The sequence below is a fragment of the Cervus canadensis genome, chromosome 26, assembly GCF_019320065.1.
Source record: "Cervus canadensis isolate Bull #8, Minnesota chromosome 26, ASM1932006v1, whole genome shotgun sequence".
Lineage (NCBI taxonomy): Eukaryota > Metazoa > Chordata > Mammalia > Artiodactyla > Cervidae > Cervus > Cervus canadensis.
Genome location: NC_057411.1, coordinates 23580858 through 23603393, shown reverse-complemented (window position 1 = coordinate 23603393; position 22536 = coordinate 23580858). Strand labels below are relative to the sequence as shown.

General features: G+C 43.2%; 1 protein-coding gene across 5 annotated transcripts in view; it reads right to left on the bottom strand.

Annotated features, from left to right (window-relative positions):
• SLC4A4 (solute carrier family 4 member 4) overlaps positions 1-22536 on the bottom strand; it is a 351440-nt gene that overhangs the window by 294990 nt on the left and 33914 nt on the right. For 2 of the 5 annotated variants that reach the window (XM_043447564.1, XM_043447563.1), the window contains exon 2: positions 6618-6691. In XM_043447564.1, coding sequence (XP_043303499.1) covers positions 6618-6690 — 73 coding nt within the window. In that variant the 5' untranslated portion in view covers position 6691. Of the gene's footprint in view, positions 1-6617; positions 6692-7033; positions 7409-11478; positions 11500-22536 lie in introns of those variants that run through there. The other 3 variants (XM_043447565.1, XM_043447562.1, XM_043447561.1) reach the window with 3 other exon arrangements.

Sequence of the window (22536 nt, the reverse complement as noted above, 5' to 3'; positions counted from 1 at the left end):
GGTTATTAGGAAGGCAAGGGATAGATGTTGGTAAAGATGAATTAAGAAAATAATGGGTTCAGGATGGAGGGGACACATATGCCTATCTATAGGTGATTCATACTGATGTATGACAAAAACCATCGTAATATTGTAAAGTAATTGTCTTCCAACTAAAATAAATAAATAAAATTTTTTAAAAGAAAATAACAAACATTTTGGTAGTTCAAATTTTTTTGAATGTTAATCACTGAAGATCATTGGTGAGGCTGTATCAATCAGAAAGCAAAAGAATAAGACAGTGATAGAGCATAAAGTAGGCTTCCCCGATGGCTCAGCTATAAAGAGTCCACCTGCAATGCAGGAGCCTCAGGAAATGTGGGTTTGATCTCTGGGTCAGGAAGATCCCCTGGAGAAGGGCATGGCAACCCACTCCAGTATTCTCGCCTGGAGAATCCCATGGACAGAGGAGCCTGGCAGGCTACAGTCCATAGGGTCACAAAGAGCTGCCCACCACTGAAGCGACTTAGCACGCACACACGCACTGTATAAAGTACTCCTATGCCTAATGCCAAGGACAGCAGCAGCACCGTCTCTGGTCATTATTAAAGCAGTTCTATAGTGAATAACGTGTTTGATTCTCATTGTGCAGAACTGAGAAATTCAAAATCCAAACTTTAAGTTTTGTTCTTCACTCATGCAATGCTTCAGCAATATAGCAAGTTTTAAACGTTTATTCCCAAACTGATGTTTAGTCACTCCGCCTTAACAACACACAAATGATGCAAATGATAGAGACTCCCCAAAATAAATATGAAACAATTCGTCTCAAAAATATGAGCAGATACAAAGCTTCAAGAAAGAAACTCCACTGTAGACAAAATCTGCTGCAAGTGTATTATTTCAGAATTTCTGGATCCTTGGAAAACATGACTCAAGTACCAAGTTCAATTCTGCAAACTTCTTGCATAAAAGAATGTAATCACCTAGGACAGAAAGTGGCTTCCAGAAGGCTTTAGCCCATACGGTACTAACAGGGAATTCTCTACAACTGGAAAACTCTGAGAAGGGATGTCTGATTCCTGCTTCCAAACCCCATGGAATTATCATCTGATTTCCTTGAAGCTCAAGAAATCTATACACAAATACTTAACTTCAGTGACACAGAAGGAGGTGTCAGAGAGCTGGGTGCTGCCTGCTTTAGGACCTCTGGCAGACTTCCAGCTGAAGCCATGACGAGAAAGAAGCAGGACGCTGGGAAAGGTCTGTGTGGGTTCAATGTGCTCTGGGAACCCAAGCTACTTATTCAGGCGTCAACCCTTAAAACACCTGACCACACTTCCTCCAAGCTCTCCGACGTGTGGATACATTGTTTCTTTTAAGAAGGCTTTTCCTTCAGCAATATTTGCCCAAGTATTTCCTCTGTACACACTGTTTTCTGGGCAATTACAGAGAACAGGAGAGAGGAGGTCAGCAAAATGCAACCCGACACTTATATCCAATGCTCAGAATAGCGCTGACCCCAACCAGCCCCTCCCTTCCCATCTCCTTCCTTCCCATCCACTAGGTTCTCATTCACTCCTTCTTGGCAATTATGTTTTTTGACCATTGTAATTATTAACAAATGTCCACCAGGCCCTGCCTTTTCTTTAGAATACTACCTCCTCCAATACACATAAATACATCATCACAATATCCTCCAGTGAAAAATAGGTTTAAGTCATTATGATTTCATGTCTGTAAAATGTTGAGATCTTGACCTCCCAAAACACGAAAGCCACCAGTTCATTACTTCAGTCTCTCTCTTCAAAATACAAAGCAAAAGAAGGAAAAAGAATATGGTGGATGTGTTTATGGGGCTTCTTTTTCTTATCAGTGTAAATGATATACATATAAGAATGATCTTTGCAAAATCAAGTAGGATTAATAGCAAGCACTAGGATCATTAGAGACTATATCATCTCATTTGACTAAAAGAAGAGAAACATTTCTAACTGAAAATTTAAACAAAGGCTTTGGAGGACTATATAAATTAATTCTATGTATGCTTCATTTGGTTTATTTACACATTCATTTCTTCACTCTTTCAACAAATATTTAGTGACTGTCTACTTTGTTCCTGACCCTGTCCTACTTTTTTACTTTTATTTCCCTAAAAATAACCTTCCTGTAAATTCCAGGAATTTTCAACAACACTCTCTTAATGTCCAACAGTAGACCTGGGAATTTGTAGAATTATTCTTCCATTTGGACAGATGGGAGCACATTTCCTCTTGGACTAGGTTTTGAATGGAAGAGGAAAACCACTACACTATATCATAATGGATTTGAGAGCACTGATCAAACTTCAGAAATGCAGACCCGTTTCAGCCAATATTGTATTTCTGTACTTTATGTTTCCTGAGTCATGGCTTAGGATTGATGTTAAGAAAAGGGCCCCTCGTCATGAAGTCAGAGTTGCCAAGGCTTGCCGGGGAGTTACCTAGCCTTGCAGAGCCAAGGCCTTATCTCAAAGGATAAGGTGGAGTTTGCTCTCTTCCCCCTATTGCGAAATATGAGAATATTAAGTAATCTGTTTATATCATACAGATCCAAAACCCTGGCTGACTTTTTAAAGGATAAAATATCCATAGAATTTCCTGCTCTTTAGAAAAAGCTACCTGGGATCTTCCTCTCTCAACCTTGGTTCACCCAACAAAATTTGCCAATTTCCCCTAAGTGTGTTTGAAATGAAAAATCAGTCTTGTTCCTCAGAGTGGACATTTCTGGGTCCCCCTGAAAAGCAAGGAGATCAAACCAGTCCATCCTAAAGGAAATCAACCCTGAACATGCATTGGAAGGACTGAAGCTGAAGCTCCAATACTTTGGCCACCTGATCCGGAGCTGAAAAGACCCTGATGCTGAGAAAGATTGAAGGCAGAAGGAGAAGGCGGTGACAGAGGATGAGATGGGTTGGATGGCATCACTGACTCAATGGACATGAGTTTGAGCAAACTCAGGAAGACAGTGAAGGACAGGGAAGCCTGGAGTGCTGCAGTCCATAGGGTCACAAAGAGCTGGACCTGACTTAGCGACTGAACAACAACTGGTAACGTCAATTGGTCATTTAACAGACCAATTCTACAGGAATGCCTGGGCTGGAGCTGGAGCCTCTGGGTATAAAAACAAACATGATAATTGAAATGCTACAAATTTTAAATAAGTTTACCCACAGTAACCATTCTATGCCAAAAATGTTAGCTTCAACAAACACACTGTAAGGTAACCACTGAAAGAGCAGACATGCAAGCTTTTCTTTATCTTAAAGATTAAAATTGACACTGGGTTTCCTTTCTCAAGAGTATCTTTTTAAACCATTATTATAAATGTACAAGAGGCCTGCATGCTAAGTCGCTTCAGTCATATGTGACTCCATATCCTATGGACTATAGCCCGCCAGGCTCCTCTGTCCATGGGGTTCTCCAGGCAAGAATACTGGAGTGGGTTGCCAGGCCCTCCTCCAGGGAATCTTCCTGACCCAGGGATCAAACCTGTGTCTCTTTTGTCTCCTGCACTGGCAAGAGGGTTCTTTACCACTGGCATCACCCAGGAAGCCCGGTTTATCAGGCTACTACATGAAAAAGAGCTTTAGATCTTTAAACATATCCCACATAGATAAACTCACTATTTAAACAGAAGATGCCTCCTCTTCTGATTCACTCTACTCCTGGCGAGTTTGCAGCTGATGGTTTTCTATTGAGTTTTTAGAATGCAGATTAAGTATCATGAGTAAAGTTGAACCAGATGAATTGAAGGTGTGGTTGAAAGTCTCAGACTGTCTACCTTTCTCAGAACTACAGCATTAGAAAGAACTATGAGGCAGCATTTGACTCTTTTTGCCTTCAAGCTGAGATGAATCCAATCATCCCAAATTGAGTGACCTTAGAAAAATTTTTAAAGCATAATCATATCAAAATAACCGGTGTTACTGGAGGTCACCCTAATACTCGTTTAATGGGAGTGCATCTTATTAGTGCAAATTACTTTAAAAAACAAAGTTTTATTTTAAGTTCACTTTTGCCAAGTGTGCTGCAATATACCTCAACCATAGTTATTCCAGAAACAAGAGAAATACTGTTTGGGTAAAAGGAAATATGTTTGATAACAGAAATGCTAGGTGTTCCAGCTCCTTGCCCTTTGAATTTCTGATCTTTAAAATAGAGCACTTACTTCGGACATAAATGTACCAGAAACTCAGCTACTTCACAACAAAAATAAGTCTTCTTTCCTTTAAGAACACTCTTCTCCATGCAATTAAAAATATGAGATAGACTCATGTCCTTGAGGAAAATAATCCCATCAAAATCCTGATCAGAGGTATTGACAGTCAAATCAATTGTATCTTCATTCTCAACCACTGGAATCATGGTAAGCCATTCAAACCCATCTCCATTTCAAGTTCTTTACACTGTCACCTAGAGTTACTGTAAAATTTAAGTGCTACCACCCTCACCAGATGAAGCCAGGTGAGAAAATGGTAAGGTCAACTGGGAAGGCACTGAATTAGAAACAGTACTTCCTAATTATATTTCATGACCTGTACTATAAGGACCCCATACTGTTGGATGCCTCCCCCAAATCATGGCCAAAAGCAGCCATCCTACATAGTCTCAGCATTCAACAACAGCAACTAGCTAAACAGGCTTTGAAAGAAATGTAACCAACCCACACTCCACTCAACATGAAAGATTATCATTAAAACAGAAGTTTCACCAGAATAGGAAAATACACAAAATCCACATAGCAAGGTGAATCACCACAAAGCCAATCAATTTTACAGATACTTTGATCACCTTTGTCTTCTTTGGGTTGTCCTTAAAGAAATCTATCTACAGATTTGTGTGCTATTCATTACACTGTTGTCTTAATTTTCTGCTTGAAAAATCAAAGGGAAAACTGCAGGAAATAAACGTCTTAGTCAAAGTGTTAAGAAACCCATGTATAATATCCTGCTCCAGTAAAGCCCTGTCAATCCTACAGATATTACAAACTCAAGAAGTGATTAACATCTCCTGAGAACTTAGCTAGAGGGTTATTCTCAAGGAACATACACACACACAGAGTACATCTCATCCCCAAGCGCTCACTGATTTTTCTACTTTAATTGTTCTGAAATGATCACATATTTGCTCAGTCCTACAGTGTTTCTTATAGCTATCTGCTATAACTTTAAGATTCTTCTCTCCTCTTTGACACTGGGACAGTGACAGAATCACCACAATGGAGACTTAGCATCAAGGGTTACAAGAATCTTAAGACAAAAGTTTTACTCTTTTGCTTTCACTAGCTTGGCATTTTCCCACAGTCATGCTGTAAAAGTGCAAGGAACCTGTAAAACAATAAGAACAAAAATATTGTGGTTTCCTTTTTCCTAAGAAACATAGGCATCAACTTCTAATTAGTCAGTCTCAAGAGCGTACATGCGGGAAGTGGGAAGGTGGGGGTGCAGGGAACTCCGCTCCAACACTACACAATCAGAAGAAACTCACCAAGGAGACCTCATGGCCATGTTATTCAAACTACCCCAGGGGGCACAAGAGCATCACTTGTCTGGAATCTGCTATTGAGTCTGGTTGAAGAATCACTCCAAAACACACAGCACCCACCCTCTCCACCCAACCCCACCACCTCTCTGGTCCCAGTCTTTGGTAGGCATTAAGTAATTTACCAAACAGTACCAATCAGACTAGGGAGTTTTCCCAATACATATGAATTCACTCTCGGGTGATTTTAAAGGCTAGAATTTATGATGTGGTTAACCAGTAAGTTTTACTAAACTTTATGAATACTATCTAAAACCTTGCTTATTTTTAAAACTGTCATTATAAATGTTAGTCATAGCCTGTATATCTGTGATGCCCTCGCATACTTATTTTAATAACTATTAATTAAACCCTGCCTTCTCACTATCAAATAAGTAGGATTATTCCCATATTACTGAGAAGTCAAGAGACGAGAGAAGAGAAAGCATACTGAGAGCACCATGGTACCAGCTAAAAGTTAACCCTCCTTTGGTTTTTAACTGGCACTGGGGAAGATTAGCAAAAGAGCTCCTTGGGGATTATAAGTGAAAAAAAAAAAAGTACTTGTCCATCTTTTCCTAACAGAGATGCATCTATAATTGCTACTCTTTATATCCTCAGCTTAGACCCATGCTTCTGGCAGCAATTCTCTCTCTGTAACATCTGCTTCTCTATCCTGCAGGCTACAAGGAAGATATTAGAAGACACTGCCAAATATGTCTATATAAATCTAGCAGCCTCCTTGAATTAGTCATTGGAGGGTGGTTAATATAATCTGGCAAAATATTCATTTTTGACAGAGCAGCACAGCTAACATAGAAACCTGCTTCAGAGTCAGATCTTTTTTTTCTTGTTGTTACCTAGGCAGGACCACACTACATTCAGATTCTGATAGTCCAGGGAAGTTCTTAGAATTACTTTCTGTGCTGAAGCAAAATGTGGAGATGAAATGAAACTCCAGGCATCAGCTTGGGTTTTTTAACTTCAAAATTATAAGACATATGCCATGGCTGGGTGCTATTATCTACAAAGACGTATGTATACAAACACAGACTTCCCCAGGCCCATCCAACTCACCTTCTACTTCTTCTTCATCACACACGTGCTTAAGGAAGGAAGCCCCTCTGTCCAGGACAGCTTCATCCTCCATCCTATAGTAATAAAAAAGAAAGAAAGAATGCTCAGACTTCTCCTGGAGGGAGCCACCGGACGAAGCCCAGCTTCTGGGCAGGTGAACCTGCAAGCTGCTGCTCATGTTAACAGGGCAGAGTCCCTCTTCCTTCGGCGTCTGCTGCTCTTTCGCTCCTTCAGCTCCTCTCATCGGGTGCTTGAGAATATGCCGGTCCCACATAGCTTCCGTCCTAACCTTGACAGGGCCCCCGCAGGGACAGGTAAGAGAAAGTCATCTCAATCCTGGAGGCTGGATGTTGGGGGTTCTCCCCTTTGGGATCTGCCCCCAAAACAAAAAAAGATGAAAAGAAAAAAAAAAATACCAAGAGAGGAAGTGTGGTGTGCCTGGAGAGCTCGTGATGGTCGTTTGTGGAAATCCAGCTTCAGTGCTTAGCTCTTTAAACACCCACTGCATAAAAATGTATACCCTCACACACACACACGCACACATGCACACCCACCCACACACAGAAAGCGACAGGGAGTTAGACTACCGCACAGTGGGAGCCTAGCTTCCAGCCAGCCTCTTAATACCAGCACAGCCCAGTATTCTCTGTTGAGTGGCAAGCTTTGAGTCACATGTTGGCCTTACGGAAATCTGACATCTGAGGATTATCCAGCAACCCCGGCTTCGGCAACAGTCACATATACATGCCACCCATTCATTCATTTTCCACATTCTTATCACACGTCTCTGTCTATGTATATCTGTCCTGTTAACTCTTCCCTGGAGGGCATGAAGTGCTGCATTTTGTAACCATATTATGCTGTCCTCCTGTCTCCTTACATAATAGGATCTACTCTGCAATTTCCTAGGCTAAATAAGACCTCAGGATCCATCCAAGTAATGACAGCGTTTGTACGGCCTCCCAACGCCAAATGTGTCTCTGGTTTATAGAACGAGGTAAGGCTGATTTCCATATTCGGGGACTCCTGTTCATTGCATCAACTTTGACATACAGAATTCCATGAACTCTATTTATAGTGAAAGCAGAAAGAACTCTCGAATTGCTCAGATGCTGCTACTGTCGTACTGGTCTAGAAACAAAGAACTTTCTCTGGGGACAGCTGCTCTATGTCATACCATGCATGAGCCCCACCAGAGAACCAAATGTTCACTCTGTATTCTGTTCACCCGGTTATGTGCTCGGGCACGGAACACTGCAGCTCTGTTTTCCATATTGTCTTTGTAACTTATTCTTGTGCTTCCCATATTTGTTATCATCTATATGAAATGCACTGAATTCACTTTTTCTTCCTTTCTATTTCAGGAGCACACAGCAACCATCTGAGCTTAAAAAGTCAGAAATCTGGTGTCAGGGAGACACCAGTTTAAAAAGCTTATTCGTACCTGTATCACCTGGAGCAAAGTATCCAAATTTTTAAGCCTCAGCTTTTCCATCTAGGAAACTGGAGGTAAAAATATCAACTATGTGGGATTGCTTTGAAGTTAAAATCAGGTGACACACATAAAAGCACTGAGTTTTATGCCTAGCATCTATTACGTGTTTAATAAAGTTATGTTTTCTTTCCTGTCTTCTTTCCTTTTTTCTTTTTTGCCTAATCTTGTTTGGTGGACAACGCCATAAAGAAGCTCATTACTCTGGAAAGTTGAAGAATCTTCTCTTCTGGAATATGGCTCTTACACACAGAAGTTCATCTTTTCCTTTTCTATACTCAAACTAAAAATATAAACTTAAATGCAAACAGGAAATGGGTCAGCAAGCAGGATCACAGTAAAAAAGAAAATGCCACGAAGACTTGAGAGGTCAAATCAGTTACCAGTCTCTATGAGCCTCTGTTTTCCATGAAAATTAAATTGTCCAACATACTCACCAATTCAGCAAATATTTATTTAGTGTCTGCTATGTTCCTGCCACTCTTGGAACTGGTACTCTTGGAGGGAGAGGAACACATCTTTGAATAAGGCAGGCAAAATGCCTCAGAAACTAATAATAAATAGATGAACAAGATAATCTTTGATATGATTAAGTGTGATGCAGGAAAAAAAGTAATAAGGTAGTGGGCTACTTAGCATTAGGTGATTCAGATGTGGCTTCTGAAGAGGTGACATTTGAGCAGAGGCAAAAATGATAGGAAGGAACCAGACATTTAACAACCTGGGGGCAGAATATTCCAAGCAAAGGGAGTAGCAATGCAAAGGCCCTAAAGGAGGAAGAAGTTTAGCATGTTTCAGGAACAGAGTACGGCCAGAAAGACTGGACAAAGGGATGGAAGGTCACTGGGAAGTAACAATGTGGAGGGAATCAGGGCCACCCAGGCCACGGTAAGCAATTAGAATTTTAGGTGTTATGGCAGCCCCTGAAGAGTTTTCGGATGGAAAGGGACTTGACCTGCTTTGTCTTTTAAAAGACCACTCTGGCTGTTATATGAAAAATTCATGCATGCGCGTTAAGTCACTTCAGTCATATCCAACTCATTGCGACCCCATGGACTGTAGCCCACCAGGCTCCTCTGTCCGTGGAATTTTCCAGGCAAGAATACTAGAGTGGGTTGCCGTTTCCTCCTCTAGGGGATCTTCCCAACCCAAGGATGGAAACTGCATCTCTTAAGTCTCTAGGTATCTCAGGAGCCCAGGGAAGACTACAGGAAAAACATGTTTCAGAGAAGGAATCAAGAGTTGTTTTCTGGCAAGGTTATGGTTGAGATGCTTATTATATATGAAAAAGGAACTGTCAGGCACACAGCTAGAGGTCAAAGTCTGGAGCTCAGGAGCCGAGGGCTGGGGATAAAAATTGGGAATCAATGAATAAAGCTGGTGTCTGAAGCTGTTACTAGATGATATCATCCAGGAAGAAAATGCAGAAATAGAGAGGCTGACCTAAGACCAAGTGCCAGGCATGCCGGGCATGCCAACATTTACAAGCACAGCAGAGGAACAAAAGCAGTCAATGAGGTAAGAGGGAAACCAGGAAACAGTGATGTCAAGGAAGCTGAGAAAAGAGAGTGCTGCTACTGAGAGGCTGAGAAAGAATCAGAATAAAAAGGGGGTTGGCCATAGGGAGGCCATTGGTGATGATGACCAAAGCACTTGAAACATACCATGCACAGTGCTAGACACACAGAGACAGCATTCAATCATCCCCTTTTCTCTTTCCTGACATCCTCCATTCATTCACTAGGGAATATTTGCTTAGTACCTACTAAGGGCCCTTCTGGGAACTGGACATACAGTGATGAGCAAGACAGACAAAGGCTCTAGTGTAATCACATCCGCCTTCTCGAAGACGTCCCCGAGCAATCTGAGAGCTGATCCAAAGAGCAAGAACCCACCAGTAATACAGCATTTGTAGACCTAGATAAAGGTGACAGGTTAATGGAGAAATCTCCTTAAAAGACCCTGGAGACACAACAAAATACTGGATCCTATACTACTGCATCTACACTCCTAGTACTTACGATCTCCCCCTCAGGAAACAAAGAGTGATGTAGCCCACATTTCTTCTCAAAATGCACGCCTTCTGGTCCTATAAACCTACAGAATCCAACACAACTTCCTGTCATCGTTTCTACCCCTACCATTAACCAAGCTGGTCCCAAAGCCATTTACTAACTTTTCACACATTTCCTAAATGAAAAGCTTAGCCTTTGCACCTAAGCTCGTCCCCAAATCGCACACAACAAGCAAGCAAAGCAGAAGTGAAGGAAGTAAGTAGTAACAACTGAAGGAGATCGGACAAGCTTTAATGTCGGAATCACCGCCTAGGCAGAAAAAACCATCCAGCCTGACTGAAGCACTGTCCGCAGGCTCCGGGTTAGAGGGAGCATAGTGGCAGGGGCATTCTTTGGCTCTTTGATACATATTTCACATTCCCTCCAAGACTATACATAGCAAGTAACTAGAAACCTAGTTCTTTCTGGTGGACAATGCGGAGCATCTGTAAGCACCCTCGTCCCTGTAAAAAGTGCAAAGGAAAATGCAAACTGAAAATACAGAACCTGCATGCCCAGAGCAGCCCTTTCCTCATCAAGAGCAAGTGCAGCCTGGCACATCTGCGCTTTGACACAGGGTTCAGGGATTTGATAGCTTTCTTCCATCTTTACACCACAAGTGTCCATTGTTGGGGTTCGTGCCCCCCCACCCCAGACCAAATCCTCTCAGCAGTTGCTTGCTATTATTAGTAAGACAGAGATATCTTTTAAAATGACCCATCTGACCCAACCACTTTTTCCCTCTATCAGTAGGAAGAAATGAGCTCCTCTAGTTCCTAATCAGGCCCCCAAAATCGACGCTAAATTGTTCCTTTCACACCAACTGCACTTGCTGAAAACAAAGAAGGGAGGGAGTATGCTTCTAAACAGTTCCCTAGGCTGCTCTTGTCGCCAGCATGAGGCAAAGTTCAGAATAGATTTGGAAGCTTCTCACCAGCATCACGGGGAGAAGGGTCATACCCGTCAGTATAAAATCCACACGGGGCCAACACGGCCTTCCTTCAGCAGGACCTCTGACAGCAGAAGTCAGACCCCTTCCCCCAGCAATCCACATACCCAAGGTGGGGCTTCTCCCATCCTCCGTTATGCTGGGAGCTGCAAGTGATTTAACTGTAACCCATGTCAAATCAGCTGCCAAACAGACCAGCCCTCAACAGCCGGTCCTAATCACTCCACAGGCTTGTAAGGGTGACTTAAGCCTGGCACGAGAAACATTTGTGCAAAACTGTCGGCCATTGGGCCCTGGGCACCCGTCTACATTCCAGCCCTCTGAGTTCCCAGCCCCAGAGCACTCGCCAACTGCCAACGTGCTCACCAGCTAGTCCACACAGCGCACGCAGCTGCCACTCAGCCAGTCAGCAAGTGGCGGGCCGCCAGCATGCAAGTTTCAGAACGCGAGCATGCCCCGCCACAGTGCTGCTAAAGGTTGAAGGTCTCCGTGTGCTAGCCTTTAGATTCGCCTCACTTGCCCTCCCACCTCCCTTCTCCCATCCCTCCCGGGTTCTGCCTCCCACGGTAGCATTTCACTCGTCTCTATAGTAACAGCATCTGGTTTCAGGGTTATAACTTTATGCAGAGCACTTCCCCTCCGAAGCAAGGGCTTTTGCCAAAGGATGCACCAGCAGCAAAAAGGCTGCTGCTTAAGGCGGAGCCACATGTTCCCTCGTCACCCCCCTTGGAATGCAGCTATGTTCTCAGCTGCGGGGTCACAGCAGCGGCACCGCTCAGACCCAGGGAAGCAGAAAGCAGCCCTTCCACCTTGGCGTGCTCATGCGTACAGACAGGAATCATTCTGGAGCTTGCAGCCCCACTCCCACCGCCAGCCCCCCTCCTCCACACCCTGCTCTCCACTTAGCTGCACGGGGATCGAATGAATACTGGGACTTCCTCACTCCTTCCAAGAAGGCGCCAGATCATGCACGGCACCCTCAGGAGCAGAGGAGCTCCACTTGTTCATAAGTCTGTATCTGAGCTCGACACCACTGGTTCTTTCCGTGAATACAGCTTAAAATGTACTACTTAACCTCATATTTAAACTCATCTCACTTTATCCTCACTAGCCTGATCTGTTTACAAGAGCCAGGGAACCCCGTCATCTCTCACTTTACAACAGCTTTCCCATGCACAGCAAACGTTTACACACATGCCCGCACACACCAAAGTGACGCACGCAGGGGAGTGGACAAGTACCGGGAAGTGAACAGTTGTGCTCTCACTGTTATTAGTTGTTGCTGCTGTGAATTTATATTTACACTGTGTGTGAGGGCCTTTCCTTGAGGGGTACAGAGAGTTCGTCTCAAGTCTCAGAGCTCAATGCAGGTTGCCCCTGCTCCTCAGCTGGTTAGATCACATGGGAGGCAAAAAAATTGGTATTTTCACTGATCTTTTTCAGGAGCCACCGGTACTGACATCTACAAGTATACACACACACACACACACACACACACATGCCCCTGCTCCTCAGCTGGTTAGATCACGTGGGAGGCAAAAAACTGGTATTTTCACAGGTCTTTTACACACACACACACACACACACACACACCCCTCTCCGAATTCTATTTCCTATTCAAATCATCTGTAAGAAGTGGGGAACCATTAGCATCACCGATCATTTGCCAGTGTACTGTTTTCAAACTTTGGAAACCACACACTGTTTTATTGGTGTCTTTGTTGTTTTGGAAAATCTGCTGTCCACGTTTTCAACATACACGTAAAGAACAGCATCGGTTAGTTCTCCAAAAGCACAGGCGACAGGGGCCAGCAATCCCAGCGCTGCAAGGAATACTGCCATCTATCGGCCACACGTGTTCACTACAGGGAAGCGGCGGGCAGGAGCGGAGAAAAAGTTGCAACTGTTTCCTTCCTAACTTCACCAGTCCCACCCCTGCTGAGAGGGCCTTTGGCTTCCACAGGGAGGAAAGAGAAGGACGTGCGTGCTGGCGTAACCGTGGAGATTGCTGGAGCTCTGGACATACCCGCTGGGGAAAAGAAACTTCCGTGTGGCAAACCCGAAAGATGACTAATGGCAGAGGCGAGTCCCAGCAATCAGGAGTCAACAAAGCCAAACAGGTCCCCTCAGCAGAGTTCACAAGGGCCCTCAGTTCAGTTTAGGCGCTCAGTCGTGTCTGATTCTTTGCGACCCCATGGACTGCAGCACGCCAGGCTTCCCTGTCCATCACCATCTCCCGGAGCTTGCTCAAACTCATGTCCATCAAGTCGGTGATGCCTCATCAGGCTGTAAATGCATCAATACACAGGCCCCGGTCCAGGGAGAAAGGGGTGACAGTCCCTCACAAAACCAGACTGCAGACTGGAGAAACGGTGAAAACTGAATCCGGAACAGGATCACATCAAACATAATTCTGGATTTATGAACTGCAGTATTTTTGAAATGACCAAATTTTAGATACGAAGGACAGGTTAGTGTGACCAGAGTACAGAGATGGCAGAGGTGGTGTTCCTTGTTATAAAAAGGTGACAGAAAATAGATTTTGAAATTTCAAATCCAACTCCTTGCTGACTTGGTCCTGTTAAGCATTTCACCTGTGGTGATAAATACATGAATCTACACAGGTAATAAAACTATACAGAACAGAAAACACATGCACATACACAAACTGAGGAGATCTGAATAACTGCATTATATGTGGTCAGTAAATCATGGTGACATTATACCAAAATCCTGGTTGTGATATTATACTAAAGTTTTGCAAAAAATCATCAGTGGGGGAATACTAGCAATATAGAAGTGATCTCTCTGTATTAGTTCTCAAAAATACATGTGAATCTATATTTATTTCAATAAAAGTTTCAATTAAAAAGGCTCATCTGCAAATCTGCTTTTTTTAAACTTTATTTCACACAATGGTCAGTTACAGAAGCTGGTCCATCCACACGTATGCAGAATCAAGTAAAATGGTACAAATCCCAGACATGCACTTTAGTGACTGTAACCTTGGGAAAGTTAGCTAACCACTCGCTTCAACTGTCCTTACAAATGACCCTAAAACACTTGATAAGTGATTTAGGGGATTAAATATGTTCCCAGAGTAAATAAATTTAATTAATTATAGTTGAATCTAAATCTAAGGCTTCAAGGACCCAGGAAGTATAGTAATTAACAGTCTTACAATCCCAAAGGCTGTAATTCTGTCCCCATGAGCAAATGCATGGCAGTATCAACTGGGGAGACCAGCAATGAACTGCCCCTCGAGGCTGGGTATCAAACCCCTCTCTCCCATCTTCTGCATGTTGGGGACAGTCTCCTACACTGTCTTCAGATGGCTGACTGAGTTCTGAAAGTCTGGAGCAGGCTCAGCAATAAAGGACAAGAAAAGAACTGGTGGCATGGGACTTCCCTAGTGGTCCAGTGGCTAAAACTCCACTCTCCCAATGCATGGGGGGGGGCGGGGACCTGTGTTCGGTCCCTGGTCAGGGAACTAGATGCCACATGCCACAACTAGAGGCCCCATATGCAGCAATAAAGATCAAAGATCCTGCATGTCACAATTAAGACTCAGTGCAGCAAAATAAATACATAAAATTTTAAAAAAAGAACTGTACAGGATGGAGACAGGGACTCTGGGGTGAGGAAGGGCGTGGAATCTCAGGAGTGGTGACAGATGAAAGGAGAATCTGCTGGAAAGGGTATTACGTGCTGAAAAGGGAACAGCTCATCTGACCCCCTGGGACACCCGCCTGAATTACCCTGAAAAGTGAAGTGAAGTGTTAGTCACTCAGTCGCGTCCGACTCTTTGGGACTCCATGGACTGTAGCCCGCCAGGCTCCTCTGCCTACGGGATTCTCCAGGCAAGAATACTGGAGTGGGTTGCCATGCCCTCCTCCAGGGGATCTTCCCAGCCCAGGGATTGAATCTGGGTCTCCTGCATTGCAGGCAGATTCCTTACCATCTGAGCCACCAGGGAAGCCCAAATTACCCTTACACCCTTTAATTTATTTTAATGGGTGGATCTACTTGCTTCCCCGACTACCATATGCTACAGCTTCTGACCAGAGTTCCTACATCAAAAATTCAGCACTTTGCCCAGTGAAAGTTTTCCTGGAGTTTTGACTGTTAGGGACAGGAAACAATGGCTCCCTTCTCAACTCATAACTTGCAATTGCCCTTCCTCAAAGGCCCTAGAGTGAAAACAGAAAGATCCTAAGAAAGGGGGGAGGCAAGAAGGGGAAGACTGGGGCTGCTCCTCAGGGGTCAGGAGGGTAGCACTGAGCAGGTCCACCCTGTCCCCCCAAATCCACTGCCAGGTCTCCAGCCAAGAGCCGGACTGAACCAGCTGTCGTGTCAAGAAGGCAGAGTAAAGAGAAGAAGGGAAGCAACCCGCAGGGTAAAAGTGGAAGCAAGGGCTTCGATAGCTGGGAACCCACCCTGCCACACGCCAACTTCAGGCTAAGAAGTGAGCATATCATGGCTGGATTGCTACCTGCCCTCCCACCGATGGTTTCTAACTGGTCTTCCTGGCTCTGAACTCACTCCCCGCTTATCCATCCATCTAGAGAACACAGTCTGATATCATTCTCCTTTTAAAGATCATTCATTACATTGAAGATGAAGTCCAAACTGCTCAACATGGAACTGAAGGCTTATCATGAGCTTTCTACACAGAGCTCCTGCCACTCTCTAGACCATCCCACTCCCGGATCAGGCTACCATGCCTTTGTGGACATGCTGTTTTCCCTAAATAACACATTGCCCTGGTTAACCCATTCTTCTAGACCCTACTCTCTAGAACACTCTCTACATTCTTAGACACACCCTTCCCCAAAAAGAGCCACACTCCTTTCCCCGTTCTTCACTGGCTCATTAAATGTGTCTGCTTCTCATGGATCATGTACAACAGAGAACATCACCATCACTGAACCTCATATAACTGTCCTGGGACACATCATGGAAGTCTTCCGCACCACCGTATTGTTCCGAGAACAAATACCATCCTCTGAAGTCTTTCTACTTCCAGATTCAAGCACAGTCACTACACATAGTATAGTGAAAGTAAAGTCGCTCAGTCATGTCTGAGTCTTTGCAACCCCCATGGAAATTTTCCAGGCAAGAGTACTGGAGTGGGTTGCCATTTCCTCTTTAAATGTTGAAGCATGAATGGATCGATCAATCAATTAACCCAGGATGCTATACCTATGACTTTGCCTTATAAAGGCCAACCACATCTGCTACCACCCATAGTCAGGACAGCTAGCCAGCACATGATGCAATTTAAATTGGATTACAAACCATTACTCACGTTCCACTTGCACTACTCTATGAAAATAAAATATGTACTTTGGGGAAAAAAAAAACAAGTGAGGAAGGGGTACACTGATCGCACACACGTTTGGAACTAAATGCATCTCTAAATGTAAAGACCTTGAGTATAGTTGGTTTTTGCCATACACTGACATGAATCAGCCATGGATTTACATGTGTTCCCCATCCTGAACCCCCCTCCCACCTCCCTCCCCATCCCATCCCTCTGGGTCATCCCAGTGCACCAGCCCGGAGCAAGCTAACTTTTAATTACGTGTCAAAACAGAGATTTGCTCCAAAGTTAGAGCGGGGAAGAGGCTACACTATATCCCCTGAATGATGTTATGTCCGTGGGTGAATTATGAGATTTTTTTTTAAATAATCAAAATTATTTAATTTTCTCCTTATTACCTAACTTGAGAACTTAACCCTTTCTATAGACTATAATTATAATTGCACGGCAATATGTAAAATTAAAATCAAGAGAATTTCTCTTTGTCTACTTTTGAAAAAAATAATTTTTTTTAATTTATTAAAGTTAAGCAGTATCTAGATCTGCCACACAATAGGTTCAAAGCAAATATCTGCTTAATAACTATATAAATGAACAAACTTAAATCACAGTTTAAACTGCTTTAAAAATCCAGAAGAAGCATGAGAAGCCATCAGTTTAGTTCAGTTCAGTCACTCAGTGGTGTCCAATTATTTGTGACCCCATGGAGTGCAGCATGCCAGGCTTCCCTGTCCATCACCAACTTCTGGAGCTTGCTCAAATTCATATCCATCTTGTTAGTGATGCCATCCAACCATCTCATCCTCTGTCATCCCCTTCTCCTCCTGCCTTCAATCTTTCCCAGCATCAGGGTCTTTTCCAATGAGTCAAGTTCTTTGCATCAAGTGGCCAAAGTTTTGGAGTTTCAGCTTCAGCATCAAGCAGCCAAAGTACTGGAGCTTCAGCTTCAGCATCAGTCCTTCCAATGAATATTCAGGACTGATCTCCTTTAGGATTGACAGCTTGGATCTCCTTGCAGTCCAAGGGACTCTGAAGAGTCTTCTCCAACACCACAGTTCAAAAGCATCAATTCTTCAATGCTCAGCTTTCTTTATGGTCCAACTCTCATATCCATACATGACTATTGGAATAATCACAGCTTTGACTAGATGGACCTTTGTCGGCAAAGTAATGTCTCTGCTTTATAATATGCTGTCTAGGTTTGTCATAGCTTTTCTTCCAAGGAGCCAGCGTCTTTTAATTTCATGGCTGCAGTCACCATCTGCACTCACTTTGGAGCCCAAAAAAATAAAGAGAAGGCTCAATTTTGTTCCTCAGCCTGCAACTGAACAAATAAAACCCTGTAATGTGTTTAGGTAAACCAATAAAGACGCTGGATAGCAAATACCTGCAAAAGGAAATTAGGATTTGAAATGTCAACATAAACTTTGAGCTCTGGAAATTGCAGCCTAACTTTAAAATTATACATAGTCAATGTTAATTACCTATAGTAATTAGCACAGGGCCAGCCCAGATAACCAGAGTTAATTTCGTATTTCTCCTCTGAGTCTGTGATTTGGCAGACATTCACTGCGGCTTTTACAGTGACCTCAGGTCAGATCCAGGTTGGCAAGTGGACAGGAACTCCAGAGTAGGCGTCTGTTCCAGGACACAGCGCTGGGAGTCAGCTGAAGGGCAGCTGAGCAGGTACAGCCCGTGACCTCCCACCTCTGACACCCAGAGCTGACCCTGAAGAAAACAGCCTTCCCTTCCCACCTCCACCTGAAGGGGCAGTCACCCCACTCACATCTTCTGTCTTGAACCACCACAACAGGTAGCAAGGATGAGGCTCCTGGCATTTTACTGAGTTCTTGCTACATGCCAGGCACTGTGTTAAGCATCACGCATGTAATGTTTCATTCATGATGCTGTAAAATTGTGCCCAGCTGCCTTAATAACAGGACAGGGCTGAAGGTTCTAGTTAAAAGACTTCAATACCTATAACCATGTGGGGACTGAGGATAGGGACTCTGATTATCAATTAATTTTTCAAAAGTACCATGTATAAAACATGTACTACATACCAAGTGTTGGGCTCATCATTTTATAATGCTTGTCTGATTCAGTCCTCACGACAACCCCATAAGGTAAATACTTTCAACATACCCATGTAGAATAGTAATTTTAAGTTGATAATTTACCCAAAATTACACAATAAGTGTGACAAGAAGACCCAGGCAGGAAGTTTATCTTAAGCACTCTCCTATACCCCTTCACAATTAACTAACGGATGTCCATCAGGGATTACCTTCAAGAATCTTTTTTTATCTTACTTAACTTCAATATGCCTTCTCATAACTTCAGATTCTACCACTTACACTCACCTCTTATCCTATCTGGGTGTACCTACTGGCCAAAAGTTGAAGGACCCTATGACAGGCTTCCCAAATAAATATCTTTATTGAGTAAACACTGAGGTCAAGCTTACTATGTGCCAGTCACTGTTGTAACTGCTACAAATATTAGATTATTTAATTCTTACAACAGTTTAGTGAAGTATGTATCATTTTTATCATCATCAACTCTGAGGCTCAGAGAGATTAAGTAACTTACCCAAAGTCACACAGCTAATAATTGTCAAAGTCAGGATTCAAACCCAGGTTGTCTAGATCTCCAAGTCTGTGCTCTTAGCCACTACATGTCATGCTGCCTCCCTTCACCTAATTTGACTGATCTCTTCCAAACTCTCCAGGAATCACAAAGCTCATCTTTGTGATTCACAAAGAATCACAAATCTCCAGGCTCACAAAGATTAAACAGATCTTTGGAGAAATAGCAGACTCGCCAGAATACCTCCAGAGCATGCAGACCCTAGACATTCATAAAACTCCTCCTCTCAATCCTATTCTACCAATGTTCAAACTCACAAATATCACGGTAACCTATGATTTCTGATATAATATGTGGTCAAGTGTACCTATACGAGTTTCTGAATTCAAGGAAAAGAGGGAAACCAGGATGACCTGCAGTTCAGGGCGTGTGCCATCTGCCAGGCTCAGCCTGGGTTCACCAGTAGCAAAGGGCTCACCATGAGTATCTCTACAGAGCACAAATGACGGCATGGTGTGGCCCTTCAGGGCTACCAGCCAATAGCTAAAAGGTCCTACTGTACCAAAAGTCAGAAGAATGCATCACTTCCCATGTGGACTAGACTACTAAGCAGAAAAACTACTTTATCTCATAAACTTTACAAGCACTGCTCACTGTTACATCAACAAGGAAAGCGCTTCTCTAATCCACATTCCCTTACCAATGTCTCTTACCACAATACCCAGTAAGTCCCCTGCATGCGAACATTCAAGTTGCAAACTTTCAAAGATGTGAGTATGCATTCGCATGTCCAATCACATGTGAATATGCATTTGAGTGTCCAATGACATAAGGGAATTCATGTGTCTGGTGTACTCTGTCACACGTGTGCATCTCTGCAAGGAGTTGGGCTCTTGTGTAGTTTACCATACAGAACTGTATAGAGGACAACAGTACCGTATCTTTACAGATAGAGTTGAATCAAGCAAGGAACCAGAACCTGTGCATCAATGTCAGGCATGAGGGAAACTGCAGCTTGCCCTCCACCTCCTGTTGCTGACAATCCTTCATCCATCTCCCACCAGTTTACTGCCGTATGCTAGCTGCTGCACTATACTACTGTACTTTTCAAGGTATTGAACTGTAAGATTAAAAATGTTTTATTTTGTGTGTGTTTGTTTTTTATGTATTATTTGTATTAAAAAAGTGTTATGAACCTATTACTGTACAGTACTATACAGCCAATGGTGCTAGTTGGGTACCTAGGCTAACTTTGTTGGTCCTAAGAACAAACTGGAATTACAAACATGCTCTCAGAACAGAACTCATTCATATGAAGCAGACTTACTGTACTGTTCAAGGTTTATCCTTCCGTTTCCTCAAGGAATCTCTCAGTATATACTTGTGATCAAATTTTCCAAAGCTTAATTCATCTACTCACTCTTTGAACCAATTAATTGAGTGTCTCCTATCAATAGGCCTTACTCTAGGCACTAAGGATAAATCCATAGTGGAAAAATAGGGAAGAAGTAAAATTAAAACTGTATAATACATTAGAAGGTGATCCTGCTATGGAAAAAACATAAGCAAGGAAGAGATTTAGGGGGTGCTGGAGGGATGAGATGGGGTGGGAGTCAGTTTTAAATAGGCAGTTAGGAGAGATCTCCCTCAGTGACACTTTCAGCAGAGACTTGAAGGAGATGAGGAAGTAATTATTCAAGGGAACAACAAATACAAAGACCCTGAGGCAGGAAAGAGTGGCAGAGTCTTAGACTATCAAGCAGGCCAGTGGCTAGAGCAGAGCAGGCTGGGAATCAAGTCCAGAGAGATAGAGCTAACACAGGAGCAGCTGACGTGGCCTGGGTGGCTACTCAGAGGGCTTAGCGATTTACTCTGAGCAACTAGAAACCACTGGGGGATTCTGAGCAGCCGTGATATTTCCTCAAGCTTACAGTCTTCTTTACTTTTTAAATCTCTGTCATTAAATAAACATTTTCATGAAGGCCCTTCCTGGAACCTGATTCTACCCAGAAGGTCTTCCAGGAGCCACAGCATGAAAGTTACCAGCAGGTCTGCCAGGGCAGCTTCCTACAGCAGCCAGGCCCCTGGGTGCAGACCCCCCTGAGAAGACTGGATCCCTAGCGGTCAAAGCCTGTGTGATGACGTCTGCCTCGGGTCAGTCCTCCAACGACGGCCGATCTGCACTAACTTTATATTCATATAATCTTTATTAACTTCTGCAAACTAGCCTCAAAGTTCATGACTTCTGCAGTTGCCACCTGAATGCTCACCTACCCAAATGTGCCCCAGGGATGGCAACTCAGTGCTAGAAGATGCCAAAGCAGATGACTAATACGTACGTGTCAAGAGAACAGAATGGAATTGATTTGTTGGTGGCTTTTTAACACCTGTGACTCAAATCTATGTTTTACATAATAAAGGAATATGTTTAAAATTGTCTTTAACACTTGTCTTTAACAGTAAATTTTCTGGGTTAATCTTGTGAGACTAGGAAAGACAGGGAACAATTGCAAATTCCTTAGTTAACATCTATTGTATTTTAAGGTAAATGCCCTCAGTTTGTCATCCTTTGCCTAAGGGCGGAAGAAATGCTTGTTTGGCTCTAGTGGATTCTTAGCAAGGGGTGGGCCATCCCAAAGAAGCATGGTACTCTCAAATTAAAAACACCCTCTTTGTGTGGAGAAAAGGGAACCCTCTTACACTGTTGGTGGGAATGCAAACTAGTACAGCCACTATGGAAAACAGTGTGGAGATTCCTTAAAAAACTGGAACTAGAACTGCCATATGACCCAGCAATCCCACTTCTGGGCATACACACTGAGGAAACCAGATCTGAAAGAGACACGTGCACCCCAATGTTCATCGCAGCACTGTTTATAATAGCCAGGACATGGAAGCAACCTAGATGCCCATCAGCAGACGAATGGATAAGGAAGCTGTGGTACATATACACCATGGAATATTACTCAGCCGTTAAAAAGAATTCATTTGAATCAGTTCTAATGAGATGGATGAAACTGGAGCCCATTATACAGAGTGAAGTAACCCAGAAAGATAAAGAACATTACAGCATACTAACACATATATATGGAATTTAGAAAGATGGTAACGATAACCCTATATGCAAAACAGAAAAAGAGACACAGATGTACAGAACACTTTGGAACTCTGTGGGAGAAGGTGAGGGTGGGATGTTTCGAAAGAACAGCATGTATACTATCTATGGTGAAACAGATCACCAGCCCAGGTGGGATGCATGAGACAAGTGCTCGGGCCTGGTGCACTGGGAAGACCCAGAGGAATCGGGTGGAGAGGGAGGTGGGAGGGGGGATCGGGATGGGGAATACGTGTAACTCTATGGCTGATTCATATCAATGTATGACAAAACCCACTGAAATGTTGTGAAGTGATTAGCCTCCAACTAATAAAAAATAAATAAATAAATAAATAAAAATAAAAGCAAAAAAAAAAAAAAAATTCCTAACTATCCTATTTAAGTCTCCATTCTTCTA